The sequence below is a fragment of the Panthera onca genome, chromosome B2, assembly GCF_046562875.1.
Source record: "Panthera onca isolate mPanOnc1 chromosome B2, mPanOnc1 haplotype 2, whole genome shotgun sequence".
Taxonomy (NCBI): Eukaryota; Metazoa; Chordata; class Mammalia; order Carnivora; family Felidae; genus Panthera; species Panthera onca.
The window spans coordinates 50464389-50480423 of record NC_138343.1 but is presented as its reverse complement, the minus strand read 5'-3'; the positions used below and the strand labels follow the sequence as shown (position 1 = coordinate 50480423).

The 16035-nt window shown below is 41.3% G+C and overlaps 1 protein-coding gene across 1 annotated transcript in view; it reads left to right on the top strand.

Moving 5' to 3' along the window:
• Nucleotides 1-16035, top strand: part of ELOVL5 (ELOVL fatty acid elongase 5) — a 34504-nt gene that overhangs the window by 5309 nt on the left and 13160 nt on the right. Inside the window, exons 2-3 of the mRNA XM_081795748.1 lie at nt 1985-2050; nt 5102-5289. Of these exons, the coding sequence (XP_081651874.1) occupies nt 1993-2050; nt 5102-5289 (246 nt within the window). The 5' untranslated portion in view covers nt 1985-1992. The remainder of the gene's footprint in view (nt 1-1984; nt 2051-5101; nt 5290-16035) is intronic.

The following is a 16035-nucleotide window of genomic DNA, read 5'->3' as shown; positions in this document are numbered from 1 at the left end:
TCCAGTAGATGATGAAAAATAATTGGATATGGTTAATTTATTTTTTAACTGCAGGACTTTTAATAGATAAAGCAATTTTTTGTTTTTGAGAGAGAGAGAGAGAGAGAGAGAGAGAGAGAGCGAGCACAAGCAGGGGAGGGGCAGAGAGAGAGGGAGACACAGAATCCCAAGCAGGCTCCAGGCTCTGAGCTGTCAGCACAGAGCCCATGTGGAGCTCGAACTCATGAACTGTGAGATCATGACCTGAGCTGAAGTTGGATACTTGGCTGAAGGAGCCACCCAGCTACCCCTCTCAAGATTTTTTAGAATTATCTATCCCCCAAAGAGGTTCCGTCTGGGAGAGGAAGATGACTCAGGACCAGAATGGTCTTAGGAATATAGTATGTTAAAAAGCTGTCTAATTTCTGAGTTTCAGAAGGGACCTAGTACTGTGATTGTATACTTATTAAGGGACCTAATTGTTGACACTTCAACATGTGGGAGTTGGTGGCTTCATGGTTTCCAGCCATGGGTTGAGAGAGTCAGTATGTTCCCTGCTCACCCTCACCCCCACCCTGGGGGGCAGCACAGATGTCAGAACAGAACCTGGTAACTACTACTTTCTAAGTGTTCTTGCTGGTTCCACCTGTCTCTTTCTCACTCCCGGCTGGATTCTCTGTCTCACTGCCGGCTGGACTGACTCAGTTGTAACTACTAGAGTCCATGGATAAATCGTCAAAGAATATGTATACCTCAGTGCCATAAGCCAAAGAAGAGAAGTATCATTAAGTTATTGACAGCTTACTTAGTTAATAAAACCAATTTTGCCTTTGCCCTTTGCAGGTAAAATATTTGTGGTTATTTCTGTAAGAGTAGTGACCAGGAAAATTGAAAATGTATGCCTTCTAACTTTAATGTAGAAAATCTAGTCAATATACATGTGAAAAGATGCTTAGCTATACTATAAATGGAAATCTTAAATGGAGGGGTTGGAGGGAGCTATAAAGTCTTAGAAGATGAAGGTAGACGTGTAACTACTGGTAGGAGACTGTATCTCCAAGATGTTTCAAGTGAAGGCAAGCAGGTAGTATGTACTCCCCTTGATATAACGTTGTTTTCCGTGTAATTTTTTTTTACTGTGACCTCCACAGCAAGAGTATATTTTATATTACAACAGAGTACATAGTACTTATACATCATCATACTAATGTAATACAGTAACACTGAAGACAGGAAAATATTCGTTCTCACTAGGGGCAAAGCAGTCTTGGTTATTATTTCTATTATTACTAATAAAATTATTAATGCCAGGGTGACCTGTCATCTATTAATGGATTGAAATCCACAGTTGTAAAAACACCCATTTGGCATCACTCCTTTTGTGCTCAGAAGAGAAAAATCTCTAGAGGTATGTCCAAGAAAAGTTACCATTAGGTTCCTTTGAAAAGTGGGGCTTTGGGATTGTGGTTGGAGCAAAGCGATGAAATTTTTTTTACCGTCTCTTTTCATTTTTAATATTTGAATTTTTTATCATGGACATGAAGTATTTTTAAATAGTAATTGATGCAAATAGCAAATCTCTGTACTGTGGCCTTCCTTTCCTAACATGGCTCTTCCCATCTTGGCTACAGTCTTTCTTCAAGCTTTGGTTCTTGCCCAGATGGGATTGTCTCCGTCTGCCACCTTTTTCAGCCCGGTTCCACTTTTCTCCCCACTGAGATTCCAGCTTCACGGGAAGCATTTTTATGGAACTGCGAAAAGAAGTTCAGAAAACTGGCACTTCATTTATAACGTGAATTCACGAGATTCTGTCTTTACTTTTGATTTCCAAATTAGACCTAGCACACAAGTTACTTTGGGAATTCAAAAAAAAAAAAAAACGCTTGAACATAACCTTGTCCATAGCACATCTTTGAAAAGAATTTGTTCTTGTTCTTTTATGAAAAAAACACTGTATAAAAAGCATTTTGAGTAGAGATTAATCAATGTCTGTTTTTCTTAATAGGTTTTAAAATGGAAAATTTTGATGCATCACTTAGTACCTATTTCAAGGCATTGCTAGGCCCCCGAGGTAAGGTGGTTTTTGGTTTTGCTCCCCTCCCTTTAGAGACACTTATAAATATTGCATGAAGAGATTCTAGAAAACATTAGCGTCTTCTGTGATAAGACCGGTGCTTTGTCCTGGATAACAAGGGGCTTGGAGAAGTCCTGTGACACTCTTGAAGCAGTGCAGTGTCCCCTGTGACACAGCTGCTGTGACCCTCTGGTGACGTTAGCTGGAGATCATATTGTGCTGGAAAGCTTGTAGCCTGAGAATGCTGCACATTTCACCATTATTGGTGCTGGGTTTTCCTCAGTTCTTCTGAGTATCCAGTTGAAACTGGTTTCCAAAATGCACTGCTGTGGTGGTTTAAAACTCTTCCCCTTTTATAATTTTCAGGGCTTGTTGTCCTTTCACGTTGTGTCACATCAGTGGGTAAATAGATACACCTGATCTCACTTTTTATGCTTAATCATTTTGTTTCCTTTTAGGAAGTAAATCGGCTCCATGTTGCTTTTTTTGAACGTCATCTGTCATGTCTCTTGATGTGTCTATAAAGAAGGAACTTTATAGGTTTACAGAAAGAGTCATTAAAAAACTGCAAGAAGCTTTTAAACAAATGAAAAGGTTGTCAGTTTCATTTACGATTTTTAAAGTACAAAAGAAAACAAAGAAACTGCATTTCTTAGTATGGTAGAGTTAAAACATGAGGGTGTGGAGAAACAGTCTAATTGATAAGACCTCTTTGGAGGGTAGTTGTGTCTTCCATTGAAATCAAAAAGCACATGCCTTTCGACTCTGCTATTTGACTCCTAAGACTTGATCCTATAGCTAATCTTGATCATTATTGCAAAGATGTGAATAAGGATACTCCTTTATAGCATTGCTTGTAAAGATTGGAAATAATCTACATGCCCATCAGTAGGGGAACTGATTCAGTAAGTTAGCGTACAGCCAAATGAGCAAAACCAAATTAGATCATTTTTTTTATGTGTTCTTGGGTTGAGATAATGCCTTATTTCAGCTTCATAGAACAAAAAAAGTCCAACTTTAAATGGCTGAAACAGTAACAAAAATGATCCGTTTACATTATCAAGATTGAGCAACTCCTGAGTTATTTCAGGGACCCAGCACACTTGTTCTTGTCATTTTCTACTTCACATTCTCAGTATATCAGCAGTTCTGCCCTTGGAAAAATCCTTCCACCTTTCATGGTTACTGGATGACCACAGCAGCTCCAGGCAGCACCTACGGAGGAGGAGGGAAAAATCTGTTCATTTGCATGCCTTTAAGAAGGAAACTCTTCACCAGGGCCTTTCACCCAGCTGTCATCTCCTCAAAGCTCAGTGGCCACAATTGCTTCACATGCCGTTGTCTGAACAAGTCACCAGAGAGTGGGCAAGGACTGCCATGGTTGGCTAGATCCCTAAAGATTTACTGCCTGGGGGCACCGTTGGGGCAGCCAGCCGCTCTGGCAGCACTTGGCAGTATGGATGGAGGCTGGATACTTGCAGATACGGCCTTACAAGATTTTAAAAGCAAGGTGTAAAAAAATAAAATAAGATGTAAGATAGAACATCAAATAAAAGGAAATGAGAGGGTTTTGTGTGTACATTTATTGTGTTTGTGATATGTATGTACACACAAGCATATGTAACTGTCTAATGTTAGTTGCTGTGTGGGAACTTGCTTTCTCACAGTTGACAACCAGGGCCTAGAGCTGAGAACAAAAGGTGCTACGAATCTCCTCCTTAAGTTCACTGTGGCCAGCCACCTCCCTGAAGGACTTCTAAGAACTACCAGTTCAGCAGAACTGTGGTAACCCCCTCTACCACCTTAGCATAAGTATCGGGGAGAGGGTGGAGGGCATATCCTCTTAAGCCAAGAGAGGAGCACTACAGAGAAACCCAGGGAGAATTTAGAATGTCTCTAAGAAAGGAGATTGACAGTCCATTCCCCAAATGGATGGGTGCTTTTCCTGCAAGATCAAGAGAAAAAGCATTGGAGAATGTAGCAAGATGGTCCAGTCAGGAGGTCCAAGAAGGAACAGAGACTTTCCCCACTAGATGCTGCTTCTCTGAAGCTGCAGAAGGCGAAAACTGCATGCGCCTCTGAGCTCCAGAGTGAGTGGCCTTAGAGGGTAGATCAGATTGAGGAGCAATAGGTTTTGGGGGCTCATCAAAGTAGCATGCAGACGGGAACATGCTGCGGAAGTGGCTTCCTGGGAGTCAGCCACAGGCAGAAGTTGACTCTTGCAGGGGACAGGTTAACGCCTAGGGGGTCTGGCTGCCAGAGAGTTTCTCCCCATCCAAGGAGAGGGCTGTCAGATTGCTGCTGGCAGCTCTGTGGAACTAATCTTCCTCCTCTCTGCCTAGGAAAAGGGTGGGGGAAGGGAGATCTGTCCTGCACATGTAGCGCCCCCTCCCCTGCCCCGAATCAGTGTAGGTCTTCCCTCTCAAGCTTCTGCTGCTCACATGGTTCCTTAAATAGTCACTTCACTGTCATTACTGCCTCATCTTTTTTTTTTTCTTTAAAATTATTGTCCTCTCTGCTGTTGACCATTGCACTCATAGCAGATGCTGCCTTTCTAATCAGTAATTGTTGCTAAGCTAGATAAATAACATGTTTTCTCTGAGTCTGCACATGCTGGGCAGACTGGCAGACACTTGACTTAAGATGAGGACTTTGGAGTTCAAAGACTGCCATTTCTGGAGTTTCATTACCCTGTCTGTGCATCATTCAGCAGATCTGGTCCATAAATACAGTTAGTAGAAACTTTAGCTTTGTCCTTGCTTTCTTTAAGATGCTTTGGAAAGGATTTTTTTTAATGTTTTTATTTTATGTAGAAGCCATGCATGATATACATGTTATTATTCAGAACATGTAACAAAGAGCTTCACCTTATATGACAAATATTGAAAACTCCTGCTTCCTCTTCCAACTGCTTTGCTGGCATTAGGAGCTTGAGTATTAGATGACTGTTACAAAATTATGGGGAAAGATTTTTAATGTTTGAAAAAAGTTGTGGTTTTTTTATCTGCCTTATTAATCACTGTGTGTTTTCCTTTTATTATTTTCCAGATACCAGAGTAAAAGGATGGTTTCTTCTGGACAATTATATACCTACTTTTATCTGCTCTGTCATATACTTACTAATTGTATGGCTGGGACCAAAATACATGAAGAATAGGCAGCCATTCTCTTGCCGGGGAATTTTAGTGGTGTATAACCTTGGCCTCACATTGCTGTCTCTCTATATGTTCTGTGAGGTAGGTCTCTTAAGTGCGTTCCAGTCACCGTCCTGAATTGTGTTCCTAAATGAAGAAGGGCAGTGTGTCGGGGGTGGGATGGGTGCACCTGGAGGTCAAATACATGACTCCATTTTGAGTATGTTTTAAAATTGATTTTTCAAAATGCAAGAGTTGTTTGTACAAATACGCCTTTTAGAACATCTAAAATAGAAGACTTTGCTATCGATTCTTTGGTTATGTTTCATATTCAGAATTAAATATTTTCAGAAATACTTTTATGCAAGCAGAGCAAAGAATGGCAAATGAACAAAATGTGAAAAAAACAGACCTGTGAACGTTTTATTGTTGAGCATTTAATAAATGCAGGGTTCTTGTTTGGAGGTGGTGAGGAAGGAAGTGGGTGGCAGTTGTGTTCAGTGTGCTTTATGGTAAGTCAGCCTCTTGCCTGGTCTGATAACTGTAAATAGCTTTGAGATTTGACAAGTTATTTTTTTAGAAGCTAAGAAGAGAGGATAGTGAGATCTGCGTTTAGGATTTGAATGGTCTAAGTTTGGGCCAAGTTATTTTTTCTGTGTAACTGGGATGTTGAAAGCCATGTTTGATGATCTCAAAGGCTAGCATTGTAGCTGAAGTAAAAAGGAAAGAAACTGGAATCAAAACTTAGGTCCTCCCTCTTTCCCGCAGTTATGTAAAACAGCCTTCAAAGCCAAGCGGGGGAGGGAAGCTGCCCTCCAAGGGTAAGCACGGCCTCTGTACGTTTTTAGGGGAGGGGACTTCACCTTTCAGGCTTGCAACACAAATGCCTCACCACACAAAAGTGTCGCTGAATCTCTGGGTGGGGAATTAAGCCATACATAAACATTTGCAAGCACTTCCATTTAGCTTTTTAACCTTTTATGGTGGCTTTAATTCTCCATGGGATAGTAAAGAAGAAATAGGGGAGGTGAGGGAGGGGAGAAACCAGGATGAATCTTGAAATTAGTGTTTAGAGGAAAGCATGAACCCCCCCATCAGCCGCAGGCCTCTCCATCTCTGTCTGCATGTGGCCGTGTGCAAGAGCGTGTCTGGGTTCATACGCCGGTGTGAAACACTGTCTGATTGCGAGAGGTATTGATTGGACCTGGGCCAGGTCTGTGTCCTGTTCTCCCAGGTAGGTTTCAGAAGGCAGCGAAAGAGTTTATGATTAGAACGGTAGATGCTACTATCATTACTTTTATGCTTGGTACTCTGTGAAATGCTTACAACCTCCCTTTTTGCTTTTTTCTGTCCTGTTCTAGAATGAAGGCAGTTTAATTAGCCTCCAAGGTGGATATTGCAGGACTGGAGGCAGGGACAGTGCGCAGGAGTGTCTCCCGGGCCCAGCACTGTGCACATCTCTGTGTTTAAGGAACAAAAGTGCAGCAGGTTGTCAGGTTTTCAGAGTGAACTGTTTACTTTCCCACAATTGATAGATGATACAGCTGTTTCTTTAAGAAAGCTTTTATAGAGTTTATTATTATGCATAACAATATTCTAGACAAAAAAATATTTAAGATTATTAAATCTTCTAGTGGTTAAGGATCTGCCTTTTCTGTTTCCCAAACCCTGGAGACAGAGCTATAACCTCATCATTTCACCTCTCTCAAACAGATAATTCTTGGGTAAAGAGGGGAAGCAAAGTGTTGTATAAATTGCTGCTGTATGCAGGTGACTGAACTTGGAAGGGTCGAGAAGCACCGTGGTAGGAAATACAGATTTTCCCTGACAGTTTGGTGAGGACTAGAGAAGACGTTGAGCAGTCTCAGCACTGGATAAAGAGGCTTAAGAAATATACAGTCGGAAAACAATTTTAACTCCTGATTTAGAGTGAGTACATTAAGCAGTAATAATAATAATTCCTTGGGGTGCCTGGGTGGCTCAGTTGGTTAAGTGTCCAACTTCAGCTTTGATCATGATCTCACAGCTCATGAGTTTGAGCCCCGTATCAGGCTATGTGCTGACAGCTCAGAGCCTGGAGCCTGCTTCAGATTCTGTGTCTCCCTCTCTGTTTCCCTCCCCGCTCATGCTCTGTCTCCTTCTCTCAAAAATTAATAAATGTTAAAAAAGATTTTAAAAAGTGTTTCAAAAAAAAAATTCCTTAATCAAGTTTCTAAAAATAAACCCAAATCAGATCTGCCTGAGTTTAAAACAAGCCCTGGTACTTCCCAAGTTAGATAGTATTTACATTTGATGTTTGTGTGACTTTTTTTCTGTATTTACATAAACCCATCAATAATATCACTGTAACATAACCTTTGTCAATTTTTTCATTTCATTTTAGCTACTGTTTTTCTTTAACTTAGCATTTATATTCCACTGAATATTAAAACATAGGAGGGTAGTCATGGGGTTTTATGACCAAAGTGAGGAGGGGACAGATCCCATTTGGGCCCCTCATCCCACAGAAAGGTCCCAAGAGCTGGAGCCATTTGTCTGCGGTCACACGGTTGGCAGGGTTGGCAGGGTCATGATTATTAGTCGTTATTTACCCTTCTGCTTATCTGTATACTTGGGTCCATAAGGAATTTAAAAAATAAATACGTAGTCATTGATATTTGTGTGTATTTAATCCTGTGGCATGAATTCACAGCTGCCTTGGCAAGTTCTAGGCTAATACAAATAAAATTAACTGTCACTCACAGGAGACAAAGAGAAATCTTGAAAGAAGGAAGGTAACAAGGAAGTAAAAGGGGGAGAGTCATTATAGCTTTAAAATTACCAGAAGAAGGAAAATAACAATGACTTTTAAAACTGTGAAACGGAGTTTAAAATGTAGAAAAAATTTAGACTTGTTTATAGTTAATGCATTTGATAGCAAGAAAATTGAAAGGAGAGACATGGCATTACTTCTTATTACCTCATGAGCTTGGTGTTTTATTTCTAAGAAAATGTTTCTGGATCCCTGATTTGAACAGTGGTATGTTTTAGATTGAAAGTCTAGGGCTTTATGGCAAGCCTTTTAACTTTTACGTATTAAATTAGGTGTTACCTAAAATCACAGTCAGTGACGAGGCTCAGAAATAAAATTTCAGTTAATAGAAAACAGCTTGGCTTGTGTCACTCACCATTGTAAATCTCTATCCTTAGTAGCAAATATAAAAATCTTATGTGCCTCTGAGAGGCAGGGCATATGTCATGCTTTATCGAAGCCCCACTGTTTCTCCAAACTATCTGTATGTCCCCGAGGTCCAGATTGAGAACCCCCAACCAGATAATGCCAGATGTGGCTTTTCCTCAACATGTGGTGTATGTCCAAGTTGGACTTGTTTCCACTGTCCCCTCTGGCAGGCTTTCTGAGCCACTTCTGACTCCTTTGTTAGTGTGCCAAACATGGGAGTCCCACTCGGGCAGCTGCTGTATGCCAACCATTTTGGTATATCTGCTCTCCACCTGCCTCTGGCCTCTTGTCCCCCTAAGCTGAGAGAACCTCATTGCTTGGTTTGTTACAGTCCAAAAGGGAGCATCCCTGTTGATCAGCCTGGGTCTCATGCACTCATCCTGGGACTCAGCAGTAGCTGCAGAGGAAGCAGGGTCAGTACTGCATGGTAGGCTTTGAACTTTAAGAACTTCTGGCCCCTTTCCTCAGGAGGAGATACTGATCTCTCAGCCTGCGCCTTCTGCTTAGCTCTACTCAAACCCCCCAATACCAGTGTCTTTCATTTTTCCCATCTACCCCCAAGAAACTTCCTTTCAGACCTAACCAAGCCCACCTTTATTTGACAGTCTCCATCTCATTCTTGAAAACTACTCAAAGATCAGTTCCCCTGTGAAGGCAGGAGGACACTGAGTCAGAAGACTCAAGCTCTAAAAGGCAGTGATTCTTTAGCCTCTCTTGTCTTCCTGCTATTCCCAACAAACATGACACATGGCTTTCCATTAAACCACTCCGTGGGTGTGGCCTCTGCCTCCTGTCCCTCACACAGATGATGCACTTACAGAATGGCTGTAATCTCCATGTCTCTTCCCTTTGTTAGTAGGGCTCCATCAAATGTATCCTGAGCATTGGGATAGAACAGTTGCAAATGCTAAAAGAAAAAAGAAAAGGCCTCAACCACCATTTTACTTTATTAACAACAAAAATCACAGATTACAAACAAGATTATTTTTCAAGTACTTATGTATCTGTATTCCCTTGCAGTTAGAACTGTCTCGAGCATTCAGAACATTTAACGTGTAATTTTAATACAACAATTGAGGGGCACCTGGGTGGCTCAGCCGTTTGCCTCTTACTTCAGCTCAGGTCAAGATCTCACAATTCGTGGGTTCGAGCCCCACATCGGGCTTTGTGCTGACAACAAGCCTGGAACCTGCTTCAGATTCTGTGTCTCCCTTTCTCTCTGCCCCTCCCCTGCTCTCACTTTGTGTCTGTCTCTCTCTCTCTCTCTCTCTCTCTCTCTCTCTCTCTCTCTCTCTCTCAAAGATATACATACATACATAAGCAAGCAAGCAATGATTGATAGCTGACTGAATAGATGGATCTGGATTGGCATAGATCTAAAACATATTCTTTTTTACCCTCTGAATTTTTTATTTTAAATTGTAACTTCAGGGGTGCCTGGGTGGCTCAGTTGGTTAAGCGTCTGACTTCGGCTCAGGTCATGATCTCACGGTCCATGAGTTTGAGCCCCGCGTCAGGCTCTGTGCTGACAGCTCAGAGCCTGGAGCCCGTTTCAGATTCTGTGTCTCCCTCTCTCTCTGCCCCTCCCCTGTTCATGCTCTGTCTCTGTCTCAAAAATAAATAAACGTTAAAAATAAATAAATAAATTGTAATTTCAGAACTACTTCAGAATATGAAAAATAAAATCACATAAACAATATCTACCTCATAAATATTGATCTTTTATTATCAGTTTGAATTGTTTACTTAAAAAAGAAAATATTACAAAAATGCATCTGAAGTACAGTCCCTTCCCAAATATAACTTCCCTCCAAAGTTCCTATGTTTCTTCTCTGGATATATTTTTATATTTTTCAATACATATGTATGTATACTTGATAGCACGTAATATATTGTGAGGAATTTTTTTAACTTATGTAAATGGTTTACTGTGTCTACTCTTTCAAATAGCCTCCTTTTAGTCATTGTATTTTGAGATCAATCCATGTTGAAACTTACAGATTTAGGTAATTAATTTTAACTTCTTTATTATTTCAGTTTTACAATTTATCATACCATTTTGTGCAGTTCTCTTTGCATGGACATACAGGTTTCCAGTTGACAGTGTTATATTGAGTACTCTTGGTCTCCTTGTGCAAATATTGCTTGTTTTTGTTTGTTTTACCAGATATATATGTAGGAGGACTTTAATGACTGAATCTGATAGTCTCTTGTCTTTTAGTGGGGAAATTTAACCTATTTTCATTTAGTGTAGTGATTATTTTGGAATAATTTCTTTGACCTTTTTTATGTGTGTACATTTCTTTTTTCATTTACTGATTTAAAAATCATTCCTTCTAATTGTATATTTTAGTGTTACCCATAAGTTTTGAATATGCCTTTATGATTTCATAAAGTCTAAAGTGAATTATTCTTTCTATCTTCCTGAGTAACACAGGACCTTAGAAGTTTCTGCTCTGATCCCATCTTCCATGTCTCGGTTGTCGTGTTGAGTCCCAGCGTGTTCCAAGGTCCTGAACAGTCATCTTTACACTCTGGGGTTGCTCTTCTCTGTGCTATTGACCTGTGAAATTCATTCTTGCCTTTGAGTCTCGGTTTTCTTCTTCTAGAGTAGTTCTTTCCTGTGAAGACTAAACTCTTAGTCTCCATTTGAGCATCATTTTATTTGTCTCTAAGCTTGAATAGTATTTTAGTGGGGCATAGAATTCTAGATTATTTTTCTTCAGTGCTTTGAAGATTTATTCCAGGGAGGTCAGCTGCAGTCTTGTTTTTGTTCATTTGTAAGTAATCTTTTTTGTTCCAGGTACTTGTTAAGTTGCCTAAAAAACTAAAAACAGTTGCCTGGGTAGCCCTCTGCTTTCATGTAACTCATTCAGGACTTGTGAGCCTTCAGTCCAAAAGTTTACATATTCCATGAGTTGAGGAAAGTACTTTGCCATCGTTTGCTAGATTCTGGCTTCTCCTCCTCTCTCCGCGGTTAGACACATGCTAGATAGTCCCAGACTCCACACATGCTGTCTTTTGAATATTTGTGCCTCTTTATCTCTGTCCTCTGCATTCTTCTGATTCACCCACATTTTCATTTGTGTCTCCTGTCTCATCCATCTATTGTGTTTTTAAGTTCAAATGGCTGTATATCATTCATTTCTGAAAGTTGTCTTTTTTTCACTCCATAACGTAGGAGCATCGCGGGTCTTTTTTTCTCTGTGATCGAGATATGACAGTTCTCTCCAAACTTAACCATTTGTTTTCAGCCACATTTGTGAGGTCATACCTCTGGGAATAATTATTAAATCTTAGTGAAATCTCTTCTTTGAAAACAAAAAGAGTTTGGTGTTCTGGATAAGCATCCCAAACTAGTTTTGCTGGGTGGGGTTATCTCAGGTAATGTGTCTTCCCCAAGTCAAAGATCTTAAAAGGACTTCAATGTAGGCAAACTTCCTCCTTTCTGAATAATGCGTTGGGGAGGGGCCTCACCTTACATTTAAGCATCAGAGGTGATGCACTTGTTTTGGAGGGTTCTGTGCAGCTTTTCTGTATATGAGTTTGTAGTGGGGGAGTGGGTTCTGTTTTTGTTCAGTTTGCTGCATTGCCAGAACCAGACGTCCGTACTTTTTTTTTCCTTTGCATCTTCTTTTGAAGACTTCTGATGCTTCTGATGCTTCTTTATTGGAAAGATGAAAGAAGTTTGCGAGATGGGTGTTCTGCTTGTGCCTTCTGACCTCTCTGTAATTGTGGGGTTGACACTGTTGAAGCAGCTGGGCAAGCACCTGACAGCCTGTTCCTCCCAGGGCTCTGGCTTTGAAGGTCCTGATAGAACCACAGAGCAGTTGCTTTGGAAACACTATATTCTAAACTGTCTTGTTTTTCTTTCCCTTCAGGCTTTCCTAAAATAGAAATATTATTGTGGGGAAATAGGATTTGGAAAAACACTGAAAAGACCTGGTAGTTGATCATTGAATTTTATTAAAAAAAAAAAAAAAAAAAAAAGATTTTGTTTACTAAAGTACTTTGAAAACAATATTTACTATTCTGCTTTTCTCATTTAACAGAGGTATAGAGAAGTTCAATCATCTGGTGAGATTAATACTTCTCAGAAAGGCCTGATGATTGCCATAAAATAGTTCTCACTCTCGGTTCCCCTGCAACAGAAGCTCTTTGCTCAGACGGAAACTTATCTCAATGAGTGGAAACACCCCACGCAGTTATGCGCCCTCAGTTGATCTGGCACTGCCCTGAGAGAATGCCTTATATTGGGCAAATGGAGAAAAGGATGCAGCCTTCCCTTCACGTCCCACACCCAGCAGAAAGGGGAGGATTACCTGCCAGTTGAGAGCAAGCTTTGGAGTTGGTCCAAAGCCAGGCCTGACACCTCTAAACTGACCCCACAAGCCTTTGGTGTAACTTGGCCTGGCGGCCTGGCGGCCCGGCGGCATGAGAAAACACATTACTTTACAAATCCTCGACCAAAGCAGACTTAATCTGCAAAGCAAGAGTTGGTAGATGGAGAGATGGAGATCTCTCTTTAAATTATTCAAAGGATGCCCTGGCTGGGGCTTCTGTAACAGGAGGGGCAACACCACCTCAGGCCTACTCATGGGCTTTCATGCTCTGGAAGCAGAAGGAGCAAACATCTGGCTAGAATCTTGGCAAAGATTTATATAGGTGCCTGCCTTACGCCAGGTAGTGGGCTAGCTCATTGACTGTTCATCACACTGCCACTGCCCTCTCTGTGGACGGAGATTTCCCAGGTAGGCCTGGGATTCAGGCCTGTGCCTTAAACCATTGTGCACCACTGTCTCAGGATGCTGAGTCTTAGCTTGAGGTCTTGCTCTCCCTAGCCACTAACATCCCCATGAAATATAAAATGAGCATTTCTGGCTGTACACGTGAAAGCAACTTAGTAGAAGCCACTCCTCAGGAGGCCTGAAAAGTGAGAGAAAGGGACTACCAGCTTAAGAGGGCAGGGTGTAGGGTTCAGGGAAAAATGCCAGACATACCTATTTGGGGTTTGGATGAGGACAAGCTGTTTCTTTGTGCTTTGTTCTGAAGACTTTTCTAGTGTATAGAGCCTGTCCTTATGACTTAAGAGTATTTCATTCAGCAGTAACCCAAGGGTGTTTCTGGTAATAAGGAAAAAAAACAAAACACTTTTGAAAGTTATGAGTGTGAATTATCTTAAGTGGGCATCCTTATAGTCCGGACATGAAAGATTTTAAATTCAAGGCCACATGCTTTGATCTGACCCTATTTCATAATAGCACAGCCAAGAGCAACTAGCCAAACCCTGGAAGAAATAGGTACTTTGAATTTTGGAGTACCTGGTGGTTAATTTCAAACCAAACCACTGCTGAAGTAAAGATGCAGGTAACAAGTCTACTTTTCCAGAGAATTCTTCATGGGTAGAGCACCCCCATCGTGCTCTTATTAAGGATTGAACTGCCATTTGAGATTGCAAGTGAACTGAGAGCCAGAATTCTGGGTGCCTGGTGGTATCACCAAAAAGTTGTGTGACCTTGGGGCACCCATATCACTTCTCATCTTTGTTTCCCTATTGAAAACATGAACTTATACACAAATCTAAAAAACACACACTTGGACATTCACATGGAAACCATAAAAACTATGAACATGTCAACCACACACTTGGTGTTGCTTAGAAATGCCCTTTGGGTCCTATAGATGCAATTGAATTCCAGTAAGGACAGTCTCTAGTCTCATTGTCTTCTATTGGATGGATGTCTGCTTGGGGGTAATGACCACACAGCTTACCAAGCCCCTATCACTAAAAGCAGCCAGCCCTTTTGGAAAAGGGTTATCTTGTGGCTCTGACATCTTGGAGTATTGGGGTGAATGGCTGATCATGGTCACCCAAGAAGACATTCTTCTGCTTATTCTTTAAATGTTAAGTGACCTTGTTTCTTGAGATGCTTTGGTGGCATTCCAGAAAGTGCTCTGGAAGTGGTTATCACGCTAGAGTTTATGCCTCATTTGTGGCTAACTGTGGTGTTAGATGAGAAAAGTCACCTCTCTCAATATTAGAAATTATTAACTCCACGAAGTGAATCATCCAGACCTAGCTGTGCTATTCACCTAACTTTTCTTCTTTAAATGAAAAGATGCATGAAACCACCTTTGGTTATTGAATTTGTCTCCTAAGAAGAAAAAGCTTCTAGCTCAGCTTTAATTATAGCCCTTTCCATGCTCCTGGCTTAATTAAAGTTTGCCTTACTCCAAGGAAGGGGAAAGCACATATGGTTTGTAGTAGTGCTATTTGTATTTTGATTACTTGGGAAAAGCCAGGTAAATAACGCACACTGTTGCTCTTGGAGTAGCTGTACTGTGCAGGTAGTGGCAAGCTGTGCGTTGTGACCGCTTTTTCATTGAGGTATAGTCCTGCCCTCTTTTGAGCTGATTCCCAGAAGCCCAAGACAGAGAGACCTACCCTTACTTTCAGTGCCTCACCTTTGTCCAGCCTCCTGGGCCCTCTCGCTTTACAGTGTCTGCAGCAGTGTGTCAGATTTCTGGGGACCTGACCAAAGCAGCTCTCTGGAAAGAAGCCAGGCCTGAGTCCTGAAGGGAAGTGGTAGCTAAGGTGACTTTGACTAGAGCATTGTCTCCTCTGATGTGTTCCTAGTGGAGCTGGAGGGAATAGCCTTGAAAACCCCATGCTGTTTCCCTCTGATGGGGGATGGAGGGAACAGAACCTTCTGGCACTGGCCCATTTTATGGAGAATTGCTGAGAGTCTTATGGAGAAACTTTAAGTCAGGTGCTTGGTCCTCGTGTGTTAAATTATTCTATCCCTTCAAAAGCAGAGGATACTTGAGAATTCAACTTTCCATATCCCCCCACTATGACATTTGATGGGGACTGGTTTTTCCATCTTGTGAACAGAAGAATTCAGACGAATATTGTCAAATTCAAGTTTCACTAAAATACTTTGTTTCAATTTCTCCATTTACAAATGACACCTTTTGGGGTTTGGGGTTTTTTTGTTTTGGTGGGGGTTTTTTGGCTATGAATAACACATTAGGCCTCAATTTGAGGGGCAAAAAGCCATGGCTTGACCTCTTTATCATTAGTTTAGCAAATATTTATTCAGCACCTCTGGTGTACAAGTCCCTGTGCTGGTTCTGTGGATGCAGGAGCCACAGTCCCCACCTCTGTGAGCTTACCAAAGGGCGCAAAACAGACCCTTTAACAAAGCGTTGAAAGGAGGAGCATATGAGCACATACCACAAGCTCACAAGGGTGAGCTTAGAGGAAGAAGGATAGACTTCAGCTGGAGTGCTCAAGCAAGCGATCACGAAGAGAATTTTAACCAAACTTTGAAGGTAGATAGGATTTTTAGAGCTAGAGATGGGGGTACCTGGGTGCAGACAGCACTCAGGTTGAAAAGAATAAGTTCATGGTCACTGCTAACTTCATTGTGTTTGTCCCATGTGCCAGCTTGGATAGGATAAGCATTTGTACACTCCATGCATCTCATTTATTTCTCAGGGCATCCTGAAGAGGTGGGACTGCTATTTTTGTCCTGTTTGGGGAATGAAGAAACAGGTGTATAGAGATGGACATACTTGGTCTAAGGTCACCTAGCTAAATGTGGGATGCTAGGATTTAACCTCCT